Here is a 23,064-nt window from a genome sequence, read left to right as displayed (position 1 = left end):
TAACGTCAAAATGTTTAACTGCAATGAGGCAAAAAGGTTTCATTTTGATTGTAGCATTACATTTAATTTTGTTTAGATTGGCATGTTAATTTTGATACCATATATTTATACCTAATGTTGCAAATTGTTATAAAGCAGTGAGAACCCCTCTTTCCGTGCTTTTGAAATACAGACTTCAAACATTTGCACAGTTAAATTTTATTCAGTGACAGTGACATTCTCTCACTGGGGCAAATGTTGTACCCCACAGTGGCAAGAGGCAGCCTTCAAATTTTTCTACCAGCACTGTTTTCCTCTGAGCTCCATAGACTTCTGGAGTTCTGCAAGCCTTGTCACATATAATTAGCAGCTGTTGAGTGAATTGATCAGTTAATTTCCATCTCACACTCAGATGCATTTAATCCATTAGCTGATGATTTGCAGAGATTTTTTTTCTCCCGAATGTTTCCTCACCTGTGTTTTATCGATAGTTAAATGAATTGGGTCACCATTACTCACTGCTTCTCCAAGCCCTTTTTATTTGTTTGCCTCCCTCCAGACCACATCGTATTTTAACAAACACTTGGCATTTAGTAATTTAGATGTCATAATGAATGTCCCCTATTGAACAACCTTTTCAAATGAAATTCAGTCATTCTTCCTGTCTGTAGCCTCTAGCATGATCCCATCACCGCCTTACAATACTTTTATCTGTTTCTTGGCTGAACACAGATAAAGGCAGGCCACCTTTGAGGTGTCCTGGGCTCCTCAGCAGTTCAGGATAGCAAGTTGGTCATGGTTGGTTTTAAAAGGCTTTTTGAGGAAGGGAATTTTTCAGGCTAATACTGTTTCCTCTGCAAGGTCTCATGTCTACAAATTAGATTTTCTAAAAATAGGCCTAGAATACAGGCCTGGTCTTTGCAAAAGCACAACCCTGGTCAAACTGCTGGGTGGGTGGCAAGTCTGAAATTCTAGGTTCTTCCATTTGTATTGTTATAGTAACCAAAAGGCTCAAGTAAGGCCCAGGCTACTGGTATGTATGCACACACACAGAGCTTGTCAATTCTTGGTCAAAAGAACTGGAAAACAGAAGGGGTGGGAGAGGGAGGAAAAAGGAGGGTAAAGAGAGTTGGAACAACTGGCTCAGAACCACACAATGGCAGAGTAAGAAGCTAGCCTTCCTTACCACCAACCCGGTGTCACACTGCTGAACCTCACAGCCACCTCCCTCAGCTATGGTCCCATCTGTTCCCTTGGGCAAGTCACATTGACTTCGATGTGCTTGGTGTTCCTTTCCTGTGACACTGGGATCATGACACCAGCCCTCCTCATGAACTGTTAAGGTGTGGCAGAGGAACCCGCATTCCCTAAGAAAGAGACTCTTTGGGCGTGGCCCTGATGTCAGTGCTTTCTCTGCCTCGTGGGTTGGAGTGGAAATCATTTAGCAGGTGTACCTTCCATACACATGTACCTCCTCAGCTGGATGGAGAGGCTGTCTGAAGGATTTTTTCCTGCTTGCTTCCTGACTTGGCGCTACCCAAAGCCCTGCTTAGCTAGCAAGCAACACAGCCCACTTACAGATGTGATCACTGCCACCAGGGCCAATGCCCAGGTGCCAGGACACCACTGGTGGTGTAAGTGCTGTCCTACTCTGAGAGCCTGGCATTCAGGGATTTACATGTGCATCTCAATGGCCTTCTGTTGTGGGAGGGACAGCGAGACACTACAGAGGGTCAGTGGGGTGCCTTCACGAGCAAGGATGCCCATAACGGGTATGCGTGTGGTTAGAAGTGACTTCTTGTGGTGGGGCAGGATGTGTCTGGTAACCTTGCAAGGAACAGGGACACTTAAAAGTACTGCAAACCTCTACACATCAAAAGGTCCCCATGTGGCAAAAGGTCCCCATGTCTGCAGCTTCGTGTTTCTGCTCCTGTTGCTAAAGCGTCAATAATCAACTCAATACCCCTAACAGAAGAAGACTATGAATCATGAGACGTTTTCCTTTCTTCCCCTTAGTAAGTGAAAATCCATCAGATTGCCACAGTCTGTGACTCTCAGGAAGTACACAGACTTCAGGAAAACCAAACCTATTGTTAACAGTTATATTCACTATCCGGTGCATGTACCTTCCCCTGGAAGTTGCAAGGTGCCCTCAGAACAAGAGGGATTGGAAGCCACCAGTTTAGATCATTTAAACTAAGTTACACGAACACAAAGATCACAATTCCTGGAAGAGAAATGTCCACTTTACTTGAATGAGGGACATACTTGTAATTTCCCAGTAGGCCAAGCACAGCTTCCACTGTGCAAACGGTGAAGCAGATTAAAGCTGCCCTCAAATTTAATACAGCGCCACAGCCCGAGGGCACTACAGCTGATCTGATTTGGGCACAAGTCAGATCAGAATGGAGCTTGGCTCAGCGAGATCCCTGTTCTCATTTGATATTGAATTGAAGGTAGCCAGCAGAGCTGCACCACACAGCTCAGGGGACTGCAGTCAGGACAGCTGTGTCATGGCTGCCTGGCAGCTGACAAAACACCAGCCAAAGGAGAGCTCTCCAAGAGGCTGGGAGTTTCAGGAACAAATGGCAATATGTGCATGTATCAGTATGTATCTATCTATACATATGTACACATTCTAAGTATGTTTATGTCTTGTATGTATGCACATACACAGACACCCACATAAGATAGTTTTATGCCATATATATTATTTCTCTGCATGGACTTGTCAGATGTTATCATGTGTATACATACTTCTACCCAAACTCTCCAAATACCCTGAACAGTTGTAAATCTTCAGTGTTTCACTCAAGCCGAAAAGACTGGCTTCTCCACTTGTGTAGCTGAGTCAGAATTTCTCCCTGATCAAAGGAAATACCAACAATGCTTCTGTTTGAAGGAGGAATCTAGGTTTTTTCCTTTGTCCTTCCTTCCCACCCCTCTGTCCAAGCTCGGGGCATCAGTGGAGCATGCAGCAGCAGAGGCCATGAGAGGAATGAATGTCGGAGCAGGTGGTGTCCTTCTCTTTCTTGGTGCAAAGCCTGGCAGTTGGTTGAGATCAGCTCATTGCAGGGAAGGGTCAGTGAACATGTCTTGTCACATAAATGTAAACATCTTTGGATGGCTACAAATGAGGTCACAGGGGGTCTGAGGTTGCTTTGGAAATCAGCTTCTGTGACTCTTAGTCCCTGTGGCAGATACGAGAATTTTTGTTGGGAGCTGACCATCTTCTGGGAGCACAGGGGTTGCAGAAGCTCCTGTGTGGGAAAAGATGAGTTTGAGGAAAGAAGGGAAGGGAGCAAAGAGGCAGACACATTTCTCAAACAATTGGGACAGATACTGTTCAGTTTGGGAAGTTGTAATAGTAGGGGGAGAAAAAGTATATTGGGTGAGTGCATCATACCATTGGTTTTCCCATTCCAACAGACTTCACTGGAGTTCTGGGGGATGGCAGGAGCTTGTGAACTCCTCAGACACGCAGGATCCTTTAAAAAGTTAGTGACAATCTCCTTAGCTGTGCAGGAAAGCACCTTGGAGCAGTGCCTCCCTGGTGCCGTCACTCAAAGCTGCTTGCATCTCAGTGCCATGCTTCCAACTCAGTCAGCAGAGGATTTTGTCTCCCTCCTAGCTTTCCAGCACATCACCCCTCTATGCCAGAGCTGTGCTTTCCATTTGTACTTTTCTTCACGTTCCCTCAGTGCTGCAATGCTGGCTGTGCTCTACACCCTTTGTCTCCCCTCACAACAGGGGTATCTGGCTGCTTGATCTCAATATCTTCCCTCAATTCCTCAAGGGATGTCCCAAGGCATGTAGTACTATGCAAAGGCATGTGTCTACCCTGTTTCCCTTGAACCCCAGTGAGTCTCTCCCCCGTTTTTCTCTTTCTTGAACCAGGCCTCTGTCTATCTCTTTGCTTTCTGCAGTGTGACTGGGTGGACAGCCTGAATCCAACATGAGCTTCCCTGCCCAGCATGATGGGGAAGCACCTCTCCTTCCCCATTGTCACTACTTTCTACCTGAGGTAACTAATAAATTGCTCTGAGTCTTTAAATGGGCTGTTATTTCTTCCTTCCATCAGCACTCTCTCACTCTTGACTCGCAGTGCAGCTTCAGCTTCAATGAATTTATTGGCATGACAAGGTACACAGGTGATGCCAAAGTTGACAACTTAATTCATCAAGTGCTACTGTCTTTTTTTCATTTGCACTCTGCTGTCGCTCTTTTCCTCTTTCTTCCTACTCAGCTCTTCTTTCTTTCTGTCTGTCTGTCTTTGTCTTTCAGTCTGTCTGTTTGTCTCTCCCTCTCTCCCTCCTTCTCCCTCTAATAGCCTCCCCAGGTGATAGTTAGCTATCTCACACTCCAGACAATCTGTCTCTCTTGAGGAACGGAGCCATCAATCAGAGGGCTCACCAGAGAGGGAAAGGAATTGGTGTTTGCAGCATGTTGGTTGTTTTCTTGCCTTTGCAGCATGCATGGAGGCAAGGGTTGAGGGCAGCAGTTTTCAAACCGGCTTAGAGAGGCCACATTGGCTCAAAGGTTGGTTTGGGACTCCAGAAGAACGAGGTGTTGTGTTAGAGGGACAGAGGAAAGGAGTAAAGCCTATCAACCCCAAATGTGTACAGGCAGGTAGAAATATCATTTAAGAAGAAATCCAACATCTTGACAAAATCCCCCTAGAGGATAAAGTCTCTATTAAACAGAGTGGCAAATGATCTCTCCTTCTCACCCCCCCAGTCCCATAATCCTTTGTTGGCATGGCAATTGCCAAAGTGTATAAAGAAAGAGACAGATCCCTCAGGTATCTGTCAGCACTAGATACAATCTACCCAGGACAGTGTGTGTGTGGCATTTAATCCTCCATACATCAAGCGTGTGCCCAGGATATAGTGTCACACTGTATTTGCGCTGCATCCCTTGTGCCTATTTGTCACAAGTGTCTGAGCCCAATCCAGTGGCAGGTTGATCCATAGTGTGATGCCATCTCAGCTATATCTCTGCTTTTCCTCAGGCTTTGGCAGAGTTTTCATCATTGTGTTCCGATGCAAAGTTTCTTTGTATTTTTTATCACTCTTTGTACTTTAACAAAATCATTTTTTGCAGACTCCGGTATATCATGACCATCAGAACGGAAAGTGTATGAATGTATCCTTATCATTCATCAGTATCCCTAACTGTATTGATTACATTTCTATTCCTCTTCAGTTTGCACAATATTTTGTGAGTCCAGCTTTTTACTCTGGGTTTATGAATCACAAGACTGATTCTCTCCTTCTCTGCATTCCCTTTCATGCAAAAGAGTATAATTCTCTTTAGTTTATACCACCAGTAAAGGATCAGGCCTGTTTCCTGTGCCCATGAATAGGTCTGCCTTGGATTTGCCCTTTTTGCTGTGCCAAGGAACTTTGCAGCAGTTAATACCTCATAAGGAACAGTCTGAGGCTTTGCAGATATTCTTCCCTTACTTCTCCTACTTGCCTGTTGGAGCTGTTGATGGTAAGGCACCGTACCTCTTGTGACACCAGTCAGGTGTCAGTCTCAGGGGGATGCCACGTATCTTGCACACAGTAGTTCCGTAAGAGTGACAGTGGGAACTGAGCCTTAGAAAGGTGGAGCACAAGTGTGTAGCAGAACAGCTGCTTTAACATGAAGTACCTGAGTGATTCCTTCAGGTTTTGGTAATGTTGTTTACCCTGCTAGCTGTGCTATTCCAAGTGCACAGATGTGGATGTGCTGCTACAGCAGAGAGACATGGCTTACGTTTTCCATCAGACTTAGTTTTTGATTCCCTATTGTGGTGGAAGTATTTGCAGTTTTTTGTTAGTGTTCTTTGTTGACAATCAGAGGAGGTATCTCATTCCTAATCTCCAGCTAGTAGCATTGGATTTCTGGGGTGGTGAGCATTTGCTTGCAGAACCTTAGATGAAAGTTATCTGTAAAGCTGTTGTCCCACTCAACATAAAGGTGCTGGAAACCTTTCTGGATGTAACCTCATTGTCCTGAATGGACAATGTCTACTGTGTTCTTGGTTTGTTACTTGTGATTCTAAAACTTACAAAATTTTGCTGCTTCTTTCTTGTAGGCACCTGCATTTATAGCTAACCCTGGGCATCTGACAGTCTGCCTCCTCCCAGCCTCTCAGAATAATTTGGGTGGGTAATCCAGCTCAGCTCTGGTGGAAATTGAGTACCTGAGGCTCTTGATCCTGCATTTCTCTTCAATCCTAGAATTTAATGTGCATTAGGAAGAGCATTGCCAGCAGGTCAAGGGAGGTGATCCTGCCCCTCTACTCAGCCCTAGTGAGGACAGGAGTGCTGTGTCCGGTTCTGGGCTTCTCAGGACAAGAGAGACATGGAGCTCCTGTACCAGGCCCAGCGAAGGGCAACAAAGATGATTAAAGAGACTGTAGCATCTCTCTTAGGAGGAACAGCTGAGGGAGCTGGGCCTGTTCAGTCTCAAGAAGAGACAACTGAGAGGAGACCTCATCAATGTATACAAGTATATGAAGGGAGGATACCAAGAGGATGGAGCCAGGCTCTACTTGGTGGTGCCAAGCAATAGGACAAGAGGCAACGGGCAGAAGCTGATACACAGGAAGTTCCATCTGAGTATAAGGAAGAACTTCTTTATTGTGCAGTTGACCCTGCACTGGAACAGACTGGCCAGAAAGGTTGTGGACTCTCCCTCACTAGAGCTATTCAAGAACTATCTGGATGCAATCCCATGTAGTCTACTCTAGGACGATACTTGAGCAGGGAGGTTGGACCAGGTGACCCACTGTGGTCTGTTTCAATGTGACCCATTCTCTGATTCTGTGACTCTCCCTCAGTTTGCTAACACTAGGAAATCAGAAAAAAAATGTCAGTTTTGAAGAGGACAGACTTGAACCCCCCTGGGGGAAGAAGACTGTTTTTGTGTGTCTTGGTAAAGCTGCAGGCCACATGGAATAAGCCTCATGCCTGGCAGTCTGGGAGAGATTCTCCTTTAATTGAAACGGCATCAATTCAATGTAATGTGTTTACAGAGCAAAGCTCTTGGAATTCATCCTTTTCCCCATTTGAGGTTGTCTGCATGTATACAGCGCATCTTTACCACAGAGCAAAGCTTGGAAAGGGAAACAGTGGGAAACTTCCAAGACATCAAGGTGCTTTTGCACGTGGCTGAACCAAAACGGAGCACTCACTTTTGGCAGGGAACTCTCTCCGACAGCAGAAATTCTCTTCCTCAGGAAACCTTGGCTTTCCGTTGGTTTGTGGGAAGGAAATCACCACAATCACATCTCACCTTTAGCCTGCTGCTTACTTTTTTCAAAGATACCTTTACTTCAGGAGTATTTTATTTGGTTTTTTCTCTTTTCTGCTTGATCAGACTTGTGTAGATGAGAATTTCCAACGAGAGGCATTCTTTGCCTTGAACTCTTTGGCTTTCCCTTCTGAGATAATGATAACACCCTGGCGTTTAGAAAGTAGGCTGCTGCAGCTATCACCAAGCTAACAAGTGGAGGTCTCACAGCTAGCATTTCATAATAGTGTGTGGTGGGGAAGGCCAACATCTGTAGATCCAGCAATAGTGACAAAGCAGGAATGTGCTGAGCAGCCAAGCGAAAAAAAATGTGAAGCTGCACTTTCAGTCTTTTTCACACTCAAAATTCGTGTATTCTTAACAGATATCTGTCCTGGGCCATAAGTTGGAAATTTACAGATGAAGGACAGTGTACAGTACTTTACTGTCTTCTCCAAATCCGTGCACTTAACAGAAGAATAAATTTTATCTAAAGCATGAAGGATGGGATGCCATCCAGAGGGAACCAGACAAGCTTGAGAAGTGAGCCTATGGGAATCTCCTGTGATTTAACAAGACCAAGTGCAAGGTGCTGCACCTTGAGTCGGGGTCGGGGCAACCTCAGTATCAATAGAGGCTGGGGAGGAACAGATCGAGAGCAGTCCTGCCGAGAAGGAGTGTAGGGTGCTAGTAGGTGAGAGGCTGGACACAACCCAGCAATGTGTGCTCGCAGCCCAGAAAGCCAAACGTGTCTGGGGCTGCTTCAAGAGCAGTGTGGTCAGCAGATGGAAAGAGGTGATTCTGCCCCTCCACTCTGGTGAGACCCCACCTGGAGTGGTGCATCCAGCTCTGGGGTCCTCAGCACAGACAGGACAGAGACCTGTTGGAGCGACTCCAGAAGAGGGCCACCAAGGTGATTAAAGGGATGGAGCACCTCTCCTATGAGGAAAGGCTAAGAGAATTGGGTTTGTTCAGCCTGGAGAAGAGAAGGCTTCAAGGTGACCTAATTTTGACCTTCCAGTACCTGAAGGGATCCTCCAAGAAAGATGGAGAGAGACTATTTACAGGAGTATGTAGTGACAGGACAAGGAGGAATGGCTTCAAACTGAAAGAGGGTAGGTGTAGATTAGATATTAGAAGGAAATTCTTCACTGTGAGGGGGGTGAGGCACTGGAACAAGTTGCTCAGAGAAGTTGTGGCTGCCCCATCCCTGGAAGTGTTCAAGGCCAGGTTGGATGGAGCTCTGAGCAACCTGGTCTAGTGAAATGTGTCCCTGCCCACAGGAGGGGAGTTAGAACTAAATGATTTAAGATCCCTTCCAACCCAAGACATTTTATGATTTTATGTAAAGGTCCTATTATCCTTGTTCTTTATACTTTTGACTGGAAGCAAACTCAGTATTTCCAAAGTGCTATGCTACCTTTCTGCTCCCCCAGAAGCCTGAAAGCAATCCTGAAAGGTGGTTACAGCAAGCTCTCCCATTCCATTTTGCTCGTTTCAATGTGTAAGGAAGGAAAGCCTGCTAATAAAAGATATTTTACATGTACCACATGCATTTTATTTGAGTGAGAGGCTTGTCACTAAGAAGCTGTCTCAGTTGAAACTGAGCCAGATCCTTGGGTATGTGGTATGCATAAGACACTTAGGAGAGTTTGCCACCCTATGGTTTATCAAAGATGCTGTGGGATAAACCATGGGCAGCCAAAGGAATCTGAGAACAGCATTTGGAGAGAGATGCTTTTTCTTTTCAGCCTGTATGTGGATGTCTGTCAGGTGGCTCATGAAGGCTGTTCTGTTGGTTGTACTGTCTGTCCCTAATGAGCTGAACATAAGCACCAGCATAAGATCTGAAAACAAACAAACAAAAAACCAAACATTTTGGCTCTGTTTCTCCAGTATGTAAAGCTATGATGGACAACCTCATCTTCATCCAGAGTGGGGTGTTAGCTGACATTAACTTCCCTGCTTGCCTAATCAGGAAAATCTCAGTCATCTTCCTAAACCTTCTCTGAACCTGTACCTGGAATTGCATAGGCTTTTCTCTCTTCTTTTTTCTCATACATGGCCTGTGCTCCCTAGTCTACTTCCCAAAGAAAGAGTTAACAGGCAGAAGCCAAGGACAGCTGGGACTCAGTTAAAAACCCATAATCTTACTTTTTTTCTCTCAACTGGCTTATAAAGCATCCCTGTTATGGCTGCAGCATTTCCTTGAAGCCATACCCATTCTGGCTCTATAAGAATTTGTCGAAAGGCCATTAACATCAGAGGAGGAGCTCCCTGGGCTCTGAATCAAGCCCTAGAAAGGCTGCATATTAGGACTCAGCTGCATGCCATATACATCCAACATGCTTAATGCTTCTGTGGAAAAGTTCTTCTTAAAAAATTCTCAGAGATGTCTTTGGAAGACCTGCACACTAAGGACAACTTTTCTCACAGAATTTCTCTTCCAGAATGGCTGATTATATATGCAGAAGAAAAGATTTTGTATTGTTACAGTCCCGTAAGTAAATACTTCCCAGATTTAAAAAGAACAGTTTAAGGGAATATATAAATACACTTGAAACAAAGACCAAAAGCTGTGTACATCTATAGTCCTTAAAGTGTTTGGGATTAGGTGGCATTCCAAGGGTAATCCCTGGGGATTATCATGGCAAGCATTTCTGTTGTTGTTTACAGGTCCTGTGAGGAAGGCTGTGTTTTCACAGCAGGCTTCTTTAGGAGAGTTAGTTTTACAAGAAATACAAACAGCAGATAAGTGTCATAAATTTGCCATGTTAATATAAAAGAAAAAGAAGTTTTGTAGCAAAGAACCTCATATCCAGATGTGCAAATCTGGTGATAAGGGGACCACATAACTGAGAACCTGCTCTCCTGGGCTGCATCAGGATCTGCGAATGTGGGTTCTGTAACCTTGTGCTTGGTGAGGGAACACCAAAAAGCCAAGTGTATGTGGAATGCTATCAGCATTGGGCCAAGGCTGGTGTAAAATATCCAAGTTCAAAAATACTGGACTTGAGTGTCAGGGTCTTTTTCGGCCAGATAAAGGAAATGCAAGAGTTCTTAAAATCTTTTGGGCCCATTTTTGTACAAAAGGGGTTCTCTCTTTTTGGGCTAAGAACAAAGGAAGATCCATCATCCTTGACAGGGGATGCCTTGCAGCCAATCAGAATAAAAGAAAAGCCCCTTTTTAGAGAAAAGAAACCTTTTTAGGTAAAAATGAATATATTAAACTTATCTGAAAAAGGGTGGGATTTTGTAAAACTATAAAATGAATGAGATGTAAAGCCAACAGGTCTTTTCTCCCCGAAAACTCAGTGGGGGAAGGACCCGGTGCGCCAAATAAATTCTTTTTTGTTTCTTTGTTCCCTGAGTTTATGCCGTCTTTCTAAAATTAAAAGAGGGGTTTTTCCCACACTGGGGCTCAAGCTTGAAGCTGTAGCTGCTTTAGAATGAAAGCCTGGCATCCAAGTTTAAAGTAGAGGTACTGGACTAGGAGCAGAAGTGAGACTGCTTTTAATCTTGTCCCACATTGTCACCTTGAGTGCACCTTCAGTGCACTGAGAAACAAGATTGGCTTGAGACTTAAGCTACTCTTTTCTATCTATTTCTCCCTCAGTCATGAAGGTAAATAATTTCTCTTCTGAAAATTTCATGGAGAGAAATTTTAAAAAAGTAGAGTCGGTGGAAATGACTGTAAGCAATTGAGCTCAGTTCTGTGCTGACTTTTCTAACAGCTCAGGAATGGGACAGTCCAACAGGTTTGCACTCTGTGCTGCTCTCTGCTAAGAAAGAATGTTCCGGTAGTGCTTCCCATGCAATGTTATGCAGAAAAATAGTCCAGACACTTAACTATATATTGGATGTGACACAGCTGTCCTTTGGACAAAATGTTTTGGCTTGTAAGCTCTTCCTCTCAGGTGCGGTGAGCTCTGACATGCTACCCAGCTCAGCAAAGGGGGATTGCTTTCCACAAGGCTTTGATTTACAGCATCCCGTCTGCTTCTCTGCTCCCAGTCAGTGCAATATGTGCAGTCCCCATCTGGATTTTAAATAATTTCCTGCCTGGCGTCTCAGTGGGTGAGGCTCAACTGCGCAGTCGGGGAAGCTCATCAAGATGCAAGGCCCAAGGTAGCAGTCCCTGTGACTCCTTCTGCCCGGCCTCTCTTGGCATCAGCAGTGGTGCTTGATGGAGATCAGCCACGATGCTGCAGAGCGGTGAGGGAGCACACTGTGGTTTGGGAACTGCAGATCTCTTTAAGTGGTTTCTGTGCTCTGGCTGTGATAGACTCTTCCCTAAGGGCCACGTGATAAGGCACTCCCTTTCAGACAAAAAAAAGAAGCACTTTTTACACCTTGTAAAAACACTATAGTGTATTTGGGGTGGGTTTTTGTTCCCAGGGGATTAAAGAACAAAAACAAACCTTCAGCATTTGCCTCTACTTCACAGAAGCGTTAATGCCGCGAGGCATTGGGAGGGTGAAACCAAGCCTAGGAAAGCAGAAGGTCAGAAGGCTGTTTCAGAGTCCACTCTCTGTAATGAAGTTCAACAACTTCACTCTCTGCCCTCTCGCCCTGGTGACAGCTTCATCTCCCTCTGGCTGAGACTGCAGCGTGAATCAGACCGTAAAAAACACATCTTGAGTCTCATGTCGCATTTCTTCTGCAAAATGCTTTCAGAAACATTAGCATGCCGCATCCCATAGGGTGTCTGGATTTTACTTTCCAGTCCTCAGCTTGCTCCCTTTGCGGACTTTAGCTTCAACAAGCTGTTTCTTGTTACAGCCCTAAAGAGTTGTGATTAGCCTGCTGTACACATAAGAGGGAAATTAAACCATTTAGTTGTGTTTAGCAGCTCAGCCCCGTCTTCAGGTCCTCTCTTCCCAACTAAACGCTGTAACTAAACAATGACTAATGAGGCCAATTTGCTGCCAATTAATTGCCCCAGGAAAGGACCCCTAATTGTGGTGAGCAAGGTGGCTGCTTCAGAGCATTCAAGGGGCATATGATGGGCAGCATCCCCCCTACCTCTGCCTTGGGGCTTATTAGCGTCTTTGCATTTGTTGCAAAGTGCTGTTAATTGGGAGCTGGGGACAAGGAAATGAGAACTCTCGAGGCTAATTGATAGGCACCTGCGGAGGGCTTTAGTGGCTGCAAAGTTCCTTTGACTTTGGAGTGAAGTCCTGATGTTTTCTTTTTTTGCCCTGAGAGCCAGGGGCTCCTGTGTATTATTGGATGTGAGTCTTAATTTTCTCCAACAGATGGGGGTCCTACTTGCCAATAGAGAGGAAGGAAATAGGCTGGAGGAAGCAACTAATGAGGATATATGGAAGGGATTGCAGTGACTTTTTCCATTTGTATCCAAGGTGCCCTTCTTGGGACAAGCAGAGCACTTAAATGAAGCTTATGGGCTTTCTTAGGAAATTTCAATACTGTTTGCATCTGTGTCTTGGAGGTATTAAATAGCTTTTACTGTATCATAGGTCTGTTGAGTGGGAATAAGAAATGTATTTTTTAAAATGTATTTTGTGACTTACTGACAAAATACTTGGCTGTTAAGCAGTCTTGTAATTTCAGATTGGGGAGTAGATGCTCCACTCTAGAAGGCTGCACTTAAGGATCTTATGCAAAGTTCTGTTTGCCCATAGGGAACAGTCGGAATATCTGACTGTTAATTTCTTGTGTGTGCATTACAGGGCTCGAGGTGTCTTCCAACTAGATCTCCTCTGTTTCCATTTTTTTATTCTACCATACCTGATTTGAGTTCCTCATCCTGTGCTCCCTGCCCTTGTCTCTCAAACCAGTCCTCCTCCTGTACTAAGATCTTGCGTGTAGCATCATGAAAGTAGAGTGCCAGCAGTGCAGGAGCCAGAAACTGCTGCCGGGGCCTTTAAGTACCCCTTGCATATAAGTACCTCTTGTGCAAAGCAGTGGTTCCTATTCAACCCACTTTGTGCCTGTGCTGTGCTTAAATGTTTTGATCAAAAGGCAAGTATTTGAACTCTCTGGGAGCTGTGGCATGACCAGTTCCAGTGTAAACTAAATTAGGAAAAGGGGTGTAGCACTACTCCTTGCCTCCTTTCATAGCCTTGAATTATAATGTTGATCCAGCCTGCCCCACACCTTCCCAGGTAAATATCTCAGGAGGAGTTTTGAGCTGTGAAGGGCTTTGGTCATAAAAGGCAAGGATAACAACAGCAGATGTTTGTGTATTCTCTTGTTTGTGGTTTCCTTGCTGCCTCCCGTATGCAGCCCCTGGTCTGTAATAACTGCTATAGCGGGTATTTTTGTGGAAACAAATCACTTGCTTTCATCTGGAGAGCAACAGTGATTGTGCTGGGGAAGCATGCTCTATTTTTCATGTCTCAGTCTTTCTTATTATTTAAATTAATGTGAGTTGCAGTTGTCAGGAAGTGAAGGATTGACGGCAATTAACTAGAACAGGCTCGGTGCAAGCTGTTTCTGCAGAAGCCTGTCCTACCTAGCTCCCTCACTGCATCTTGCTTGGGACTTGAATTCCCACACTCATTCTCACCTTGCACCCCTCCTGCCCTGCAGCCTTCCCAGCCCAGAGCACCCTACAGTATTTCTGCCCTTGTGTCACTCCTGCCTTGTAGCTCTCCTGCTCTTCCAGTCCAAGCTTCTTACGGCAAACGCCACTTGTTACTTTGGGGCTTGTTATTTACTGTCAGTGACGTGGAAGATGAGATGCTGACCTGGCATTAGCTTTATCCTATAGATGTGAAATGTAGAAGAAACAAATATGTGAGTTTCAAGCCATTTTTCTCAGCATTCATTTCCTTCTTGTCAGAATCAGTCTCTGGTGTGGGTGGAGCATTCTGTCTCTGGGGATGAAGCAGTCCTTGCTTTCATGTCTGTCTCTGCTCCCCTCATCATCCAGGGGGATCCTAAGCACAGTGTAATGGATACCCCATACTATATTTACACAGAAAGGGAGGAAAAAATCTGGCAATTTCATCTTTTTCAGCAGTACCAGAAAAAGTACTGGCATTCATTTCCCATGGTCTTTGGAGCCAGAGGGGTCCAGCGGCAGCCTGGTCTCTCCTGGAGGAAAAAGTCAGAATATAAAAATTCCTAGAAGCACTGTTTAGCAGTAGTACTTGTCCTGTTGTGGGCCTGCAGCCAGTGGTTTTGCCTCTGCTAATGGTTCAGAGAGGCCAGACACAGAAGAGTGTTGCAGTTGAGGGTCAACAGATGGCTGGGCAAAAGGAGGCTCTGACGCCCAGAAGATCCTGGCCCCGGGAGATTTCATTCTCAGCAATACTTCTTCCAGCAGTCTAGAACCTGTGAAAACATAACACAACCCACACATGGGAAAAAATAATAAGGTCAAAGCCTCTCATTTAAGGCTGTCCTAAAAAGGTGTGTGCAAAGTAATGACAAGTGCCAAGGAGGCAATACTAACTGTTGCTGGTGCTGACAGTTTTGGCATTTTAACATGCTGGCTTGACACCCTGAAAATTAAAAGTCTCTGACTTTTTATCTGAGTGAAATTATTGTCCACTGGCTTTGGAGTCTAAGCAGATGAAGCCAAACCGCATTTTAAATTTACAGGGAAATTATTTCTTGCCCTATTCCCCCTTCTCTCAGCCTTTCCATGCCCTCTGACCAAGGTGTCAGCTGAAAGGAACCAGCCATTATATTCCTAACAGAATTTCAGCCTTGGATGCCCTTTTCTCCCTTGTCTGAAAAAGTGGCAAGCAAGATATGACCATCTGGACACATGCTCCTCCCCTTGGGCATTTGGTAGGCGTTGTCAGAACTGTATCTGCTGAGTTTACTTGATCCTGTACGAACTAAAATGTCTTGATGGCTTTGGGAAGTGGCAGGTTACACATGTCCTAACTGCAGCTCTGCTGCTGCCCTGTGGTGGCTTTTGCTGCTCTCTCCTCAACCTTGGCTGGCATTGCACCATTCTGCTAGGACTTCACACTGGCTTACAGCTCCATCTGGTAATGCTGATTGAGCTTAGTCCTTCTTGGTTTGCTGCACAGCTTTTTTTTCCTCATGCAAATCTTAACCCTTTGAGGTTATGATAATATTCCCAAACTGTGGTCTAGCCACTGGTTTTACTCCTGGGTTCTGCTTGCCTGTGTTTGCCGGTGACCCATGTGTCCCTATTGTGCTGACCCTCAACTGATTCCTCACTGCCCCCTGCACTCTCACTTCTCCACAGGTTATGGCAATCCTTCCTCAGTGTGGTTGGCTTAAATCCCTCCTTGCTGGGATGAGTGAAAGTGTCAGCAAGTACATGCTTGCCTCACTTCTTTTCAATAGGTCCTCTTTCTCCAAGGGAGTCCCATGGTCATAGATGCTAAAGTGTTTTCCATGGGTCTGGGACCTACAGAGAGGGACTAGTGAGCTGTGGGTTGTAAACAATATTCCTATGAATCCAGCAACACAGCTGGAAGTAGTGAGTTGCTCTCTTTAGGCTTCATTTCCTTTTCTCCACCTAGCTTATAGGCTTTGCCTCAAAAGGACCATCAGGCACTCCTGCAGGGAGGGGGAAGGGGAGGCTGTTGTCTGTTTACTCCGTGGTAAGCAAAGCAGAAAATGATGTTGTTTCATTCCTCGCTACACACAAATTTGGAAGCTGAAAATATATTTTAAAAAAAATTAGAAGATTCCTTTTTAGTCAAACTCCCTCACTACCTCTGCAGTTTGAAGCATGGAAGAAAGACATGGAAGAGACTGCAACAGCTGACATACTCCACACCTGGATGTGTTCAGGTCCCTGCATGGTCACTCTGGTCCTGTGACACAATCTCAGCTAGCTTGGAAGGTCTTTAGGGATCCTGAATGCCCAAGCAATGGCTGGTCTAGTGAATTTTAGAGACCCTACTGTGCTTTTGGTGTTGTGCTGTGTGAGGTGCAGTCATCCAGAAGCTACCTACTGCAGGTAGCCCATGGGGCATCTCTATTGGCTGAAAGATGTCACAGAAACCTTCCTGCTGTTGCCACTGTAGAAATTCCCGTTAGCTATGGTGCACATCCTTGCTTCTCATGCCATTGCACAGTCTCTACAGGAAGAAGCTTATGGACTCTCTAGTTCAGTTCCCAGTGAGCATTTGGTTATGTGAACAGAAGAGCAGTGTGCTGGCTAGCAGCATGGGTCCTATCTGCCCATGGGAGGTAGCAGTAACTACTACACCCTCTGAGTCAGTGCCTTGAGGCCTTGCATTCTGTAGGAGGATGTAGAACTCTTTCTGGGACTGTTTGGAGTGTAAAAATGAGCTGGGATAGTGCTTGGAGCCTCCTGGCTCCTTCCATGCAGCCTTGGGACAGGCAGGCAAGTTCTTAGAGGTTGTTTTGTGAAGACCTCCTAGCCTGTTCAAACACAAAGCATTGCAGTTACAGCAAAGGCCATTTCGAACTGCAGAACTTGAAACAGCGGTACATACTGTTCTGATGTGATTTCAGAAATCCAGGTAGTAATGAGGAGTGCAACCTGTGACTGGACTCTCCTTAATAGATAGGTAGTTAAATAAGCCAGAAAGGCTGCCCTCCATAATTCTTCTTCTGACAACGTCCAACTTTCTTTTGTCTTCACAGTTCCACCAAATATCTACAATATCTCCTCAGACATCACCGTGAATGAGGGCAGCAACGTGACCCTGGTTTGCCTGGCAAATGGGCGTCCTGAACCTGTCATCACCTGGAGGCACCTCACCCCAACAGGTAAGAGATCCAACTGGACTTGACTGTGCTGATGATTTGTGAACTGTTCAGTAGTTTCCTTCTCTTCCAGCATCAAAAGAAAATTTCAGTAGCAATGCAGGCAGCTGTAGAAAAGTGGCAAGAATCTTAAATGCACTTCATAACTTGTTTTGAGGTGTGATTTCCCAGGCACAATAAAGAGGTTTTCCAAGTGAAGAAATGAAATTACTTCAGTAGATGCTCTACAGAACTGGACCTGTAATTCTGTTTAGCTTTGGTCTTCATTGAGTTGTCCCAGTCTCTACTGCTGGTAATGCACAGCACAGTGATGGAGACAAAATGCTCCTGGTGCCAGACCGAGGGGAAAGGATTTCTGTTGAGATACTACATAAAAGAGTTTGCTTCCTACTGATTTCCTTTAAAAGAGAGAGACAAACAGTGGCACAGATGATTTCATATTACACTCCACTTTGGCAGACAGTTGTCTTGTGTCTTGTGAGGTGAGTAAAGAAGGCATTTGATCCTCAAGGTGAGTGAAGAGCAGGATGGAGACAGAATAAAGGAGAACTCATCATCTTTGTTCTGCTGTCTAACTGTGCCTTCCATGCTCAAGGACGTAACAAGCTTGGAAGGAGAATATCCTTTCAGTAGTCAGACTCTGTGGGGTTAGCAGCTTGGGTTGCAAGGAAATCTCACCCCCTGAAGATTTATCAGTAGGATGAGAACAAGAGGTGGGTTTCTCTTCCTCCGTTTCATGTACTTTGGGGAGAGAACTCTTTAGCTGATTTCTTTTGCTGTCAGATATTCTTTCATCTGAAATGCATGGGGAAAGCACTGATTAGCTCCATGTGAATGGTATCCTGTGATACTCCCATATATTGTAAAGGGTTAAAGAGGATTTGAGGTAGGCAGAGTACAAACATTCTGCATGTGCTACAGATAGTCAAGTATCCACTGCAGTTCAGCAGCCAGAAAAGAGGAGAGTGTTGCAGAAAGAACGTCTGAGAGAGAAAGAATGACACGTTGGAAGAGAGCTTAATCCTAGGGCTGCATCTGGAACCCCTTGGATTTGGAACTTGTGGTTCAGGTTGGGGTTACACAGATTTCCTGTCTTGTCCCTTCAGCCAACCCAAAGTCCTTCTGACGTTTCATGCATATGAAAGGCAGATATGCAGTTTGTATTTCTGGCCCATTTCTTGCAATGTCAAAAGAAGGAAGATGGGGAAAGAATGCCAGGAAGAGGTGGAAGGAGCAGAGCTGATGAGAGGAACGCTACTCCTCTGTGTTCCATCACTACCTGACTTTCCTCTTCTGCTTTTTTCAGCATTAAGCATGATGGTGCCATTTGCCTTTATAGGAAAATGGATCCTATTTTTTTCACCTTTAAATATGTATATAGAGCCTTCTACCTCTATTATTTCTGTTCCTAAGTTTTATTTCAGATCAAATCTTCCATCTTACTGCTGCATCTGTCTTTCAGTTCTCTATCTCTTTCTTGTATTCAAGTAGAAGATATTCCCTAGCTATTCTATGAACACAGCCTAATATTGTCTGAGTTAAGGGTGTTCCAAGGATGCTAGTTTAAATCTTCGTGAAAACTAAGACCTGGTACACATGAGATACATTGTTCAAAGCAGTAAGAAGATTCTTGTCCTGACTCATCACTTTGGCTTTTGGTGCTTTGTGGGTTTTTTTTCAATTGTACCACCTACTCCATTATATCAGATACAGACTTCTTTTCTCCTTTTTATAAAAGTCTCCTCAGAACAAATCTTCATTTTGGCTATCCTGTCTGGTGAGCAACAGAACTGGAGAACCCCATCCCCACTTTAACTCCAGAGTCAGATTGCCTGGATTTGTTGTTCAGTTTTCCAGCATGTTCCTTCCCATTTTTTCTCCCATACTGTGTGTTTCAGAGCCTCCCTCAGCACCATCTCACTGACTTCCTTCCAACCTCTCCTCAGTCTTCCTCCCTACAGTGAAGCCTGCCAAGCACCCCCTTTGTAATGAACTAGGGGTTACAGTGAAGGGCAGGCAGTCCTCATTCTGTCACCTCACTGTCTCACTGATTGTTGTTCTCTCTCTTTTTCCCCACCTGAACCCATGTGCTATCTTTTACAGATACAGAGGAACTACTTTCAGGCAGACATCAGGTCTTTGAGCAGCATGTAACCCAGTGAGACACTTGTCCCAAAATGGGAGAGTGAAGGCCTTCTTTAAAGTGTTTTCCTTGAGGTTGACAATTAATATAAATTCCATATCTATTCCAGAGCTGCTGCAGTTGGAAACGCATCTTATCTTGGAATCTCCCTTTTCCAAAACTGCAAGGCATTTTGGCTCCGTTTATGCAAGTTTTGAAGACATCTGCTATGCATCAAAGAGCTATTTTAGATCATTGTAAAGGTTTTTTAAAATATATCTCGCTCTGATTTTTTTCATGGTTAAACTCGTGACTGCAGAACTGGAAGACAGAGTGTTATTGAGCTCGTGTGGGAGATTTTGAATGGACAGGTAGTGAAATTAAACCCAAATTGGGGGGTGAGAGGGCCAAATTACTTTCTCACTGTGCACTCTCCTCAAGGAGTTCATTAGCGACTTTGTCCACTGTTTCTTTCGTTCATTGACTTAGTCAATAGTGTTTGTTGGCTAATTACCCAAGTTAGGATCACAGAAATGATTTATTTCTTTTTGGCTGTGAAGTGGAAGATACAAATGCAAAGGGAAAGCAGTGCTTCTACTTACGCAGAGAAGGCAGGAATGCATGTTCATTTAAATTCTGTGATCATAGCCTACTCATCTGCCTATCTGGGAAGTTAAAAAAAAATTATTTATAAAATGCTATGTCCCTTCCTTTGCTGGTCCTTCAGTGAACAGTTGAACCAGCCATTTTTCTCACATCAATTATAAGTCCCCAAGCCCTGAAGCAGCCCCAGGAAAAAACCCTCACCTAAGCCTGTGAGATAGTAAAGTGTGACTGTAGCACTGACACCTTAGGAGGAAGGCAGGTAAAGGGAAAAAAAAACCTTAATAATTCCAATGGCAAATGACAATACAGATCAGCTTTAATTTGCTGAAAGCAGGAATGACATTCTTTGGAATGATGCAAGTCCTTGCTCTCCTCTTCCATTCCTCTTCAGATGATTGATTGCATTTTGACAGAGCAGGTGAAGAGAGTCATGCAGACCCTTTCCTTTCTTATCTGACAGGCTACTGTTCTGTAGGACATTGGCAACCTGGTCTAAATAGTTGTGGATAATTTAATAGACATTGTCTGGGAGCACATACACCTTCATTAGTAACCACAGTGGTAGTGGATCAAAGGTTGGACTTGATGATCTCGGAGGTCCTTTCCAGCCTGGCTGATTCTATGATTCGATGATTCTATGATTAGCTCTTAAGCTCCAGACAGCAGAGCACTTTTCTGGGATTGCTGACCTGCAGCTTCCAGCAGGCCAACACATCCCTCCCTGCTCATAGTCTGATCCCTTTCCTGTGATTCAGGACATAGTGCAGGCTTGTTAAGCCCGCCATGCCCTATGACTTTTGCCGTTCCTGTTTGTGATGGTAATCCATGGCAAAGATTGTAACAGCGCTCTGGACTTGGATTTGTCAGGAAACTGGGATTTGTTCAGTTAGAGTGGGGATGAGTACTGATGATGTCCTTTACAAACTGTATGAGTTAGCAATTGTCAGCATTAGAAATTCTTCACTAGGGAATATGCTGTAGTCTCTCATCTCTTGAAAGGGATAAAACCCAGACTCTTTGTACAAATAGTGGGTGGTACCCTATTGTTTCAGTCTCCTTAATATTAAATCATAACCTGCCTGATCCATGGTTCACAAAGGCATAGATTATATTTTCCTCACGGAATACAATAACTTCAAATATCCACTAGCTGCGCCACAGTCTGGACAAGGTCCAAGCACAGGACCATGTATCATTTATCACACTGACATGGTCTGTGCAGGCTACCCCAGGCAGCCTACCCATCTATGGCTAGGTATGTTAGCAGGTGCTCTGTTTTCTTTGTACCATGCACAAAGATAAAAACTAACACAGCCAAGAAAAAGATCCAGTAAGGTAGATTAGACATGGTAGCCAGTGCCTGCTTTTGAGCTCATCTTAGTTTTACTTCATGTCTTTATTGACTTATTTTTATTCAGGATAATGTGACTTCTCCCTACCCATAAGATGCTGAGATCACAGTCCAGAGACTTTATAATTTATCACTGCTCATCCCTCTGTCTTATTTAGAGCCATGCTAGATGCCTGGTTGACTGAAAAAAGAGCTTTCTGGTGAAAGTAAAGATTCATGTGTGTTCATATTCTTATCAATAAACTCCCTCTCAACAGAAGCCCTAAAGAGTGGCTTCTTGGGAATCGAGTTAGCAGCAATATGAACATGGAGAGTTGTTGCAAGGTCTTTACATTACCAGAGATCTCACTGCCAATCCTTTTGCTGTGTATGGGCAGACAAATGTAGAAGAAAAAGAAAAAAGGCAGCTCCTGTCCTGAGGAGCTTGTACTCAAGCTCACAGGGGTAGACCCATTCACATTTCTGCTCTTCTACCACAAAGCATGTAGTTGAAACCTTCTTGAGGGCCTTGCTCATAGGTGTTGTGCCAAGTGCCATGGTGTTGGTATCCATGTTGATGACGACCTGACAGGCAGTGGCAGGGAGACAAAGCTATATTGATCAAAGTTGAACAATTGAGGCTTTTACTGATTGGGCTCAACCAGCTGAGGAGTAAGCAATTCCATTTTCCTAGAGAATGTGAAACCTGTATAAAACCAATAGGTACCTCATTCTTGATCCAACTTCCTTGGCTTCAGCCTGTCAAGGCTGCTTGATGGAGAAGAGAACAGTCTGGATTCTCCCAAATTCCACCTGACAGTCTAAAGATATGCACTTTGGGTCAGAAAAAGGAGCTCAGTTATTACAGTGGTAATCACAGCATAAGAACCAGTCTAGAGCAAAGCAGATAAGTATTGATTGCAACACCCAAGTTTCATGTCACAGCATAAAATGAAGGAGATGGGAAGGCTTGTCAAATATGCCACTCTGATTCTCCCTAGAGGGTGCTAGAAAAAAAAATTCTCATTGAGCCTTAGAGAATTTACCATAGCCTGGGAAGTTAAGAAGGGATAGAGAATACAGAAATGTGCCTGCATGCTCTGTGTAATTGAGATGGTATATGTATAAAATGTTTATAAACAGCTGTAGAACTCATTGCCATGGAAAGTTATTTAAAGATGAGAACTTGGCAAGACTCAAACAGCTTATGTATTCCTGAGGATAATGTGAACAAATCTGGATATTCTTGTTATTCACAATAAAAATATTGAAAAGGATGTTAAACTTCATGCTTTGGGGCTCAGAGATCAGGATAAGACCTAAAGTGAAAGAGACAGATTATCTCACACCCCCGCTCACTTGTGTATCTTCCTTCACTGCATGCCAGTCTCCTTGTAGAGCTGAATACTGAGTGCTGAAGGAAGCAGAGACAGAGAGCTTTCTGAAAGTATGAGATTTAAGAAGGCCATATCATTCACATTGGGCAACTTTGATCATTATGTCCTATGTTTGCTTGCTTTTCATTGCTGTCTAAGTCCAAAGCCTTGCTACTTCGCTTTGAAGTAGCACAGGAAAAGCGAGTTTATAACCACAGAAAGTAACAAACAGAAAACCCTCATCCAGAGTCACCACAAGTCAACCCTGGTAGTGATGAGTGGGAAGTGGATTTTCTGGTTATCTAAACCGTTTGGATTTTTCTCACTTCTCTGCTGCATTCCTAAAAACCTCAGTGAAACAGTTGTGGAGAGGAGTGTTGTTTTGGGAGACTAAGGGTGAGGTTTTTTGTTTGCATTTGGTGGGGGTTTTGTGGAGCTATTGTGCCAGCTCTTCTCATGTCACAACCTTCTCCTCACGTAACTGTCTCTGCCCCATCAGGAAGTTTAAGATTCAGAAGGTATTTGTTTGACTCTGCATTTTATAATGTTGGGCAGGCAACTGATGATTTTTTAACCAGGTCTCCTTTTCCTCCTTTTTTTTCTTGCATCCTCAAAATACTCTCTGGTAAAAATGTGGTCTCATCTTCCACAGAGACCTTTCATTTTGCCTCTTAAAC

At 44.3% G+C, this 23,064-nt stretch overlaps 1 protein-coding gene across 1 annotated transcript in view; it reads left to right on the top strand.

Moving 5' to 3' along the window:
* The window catches only part of LSAMP (limbic system-associated membrane protein), a 254,221-nt gene that overhangs the window by 129,739 nt on the left and 101,418 nt on the right, over positions 1–23,064 (top strand). Inside the window, exon 3 of the mRNA XM_017814594.1 lies at positions 16,831–16,956. Within this exon, the coding sequence (XP_017670083.1) occupies positions 16,831–16,956 (126 nt within the window). The remainder of the gene's footprint in view (positions 1–16,830; positions 16,957–23,064) is intronic.

The sequence above is a fragment of the Lepidothrix coronata genome, unplaced genomic scaffold, assembly GCF_001604755.1.
Source record: "Lepidothrix coronata isolate B3197 unplaced genomic scaffold, Lepidothrix_coronata-1.0 Scaffold46, whole genome shotgun sequence".
Taxonomy (NCBI): domain Eukaryota; kingdom Metazoa; phylum Chordata; class Aves; order Passeriformes; family Pipridae; genus Lepidothrix; species Lepidothrix coronata.
Note: the sequence above shows the minus strand (reverse complement) of the source record. Positions and strands in the feature narration are given on the sequence as shown.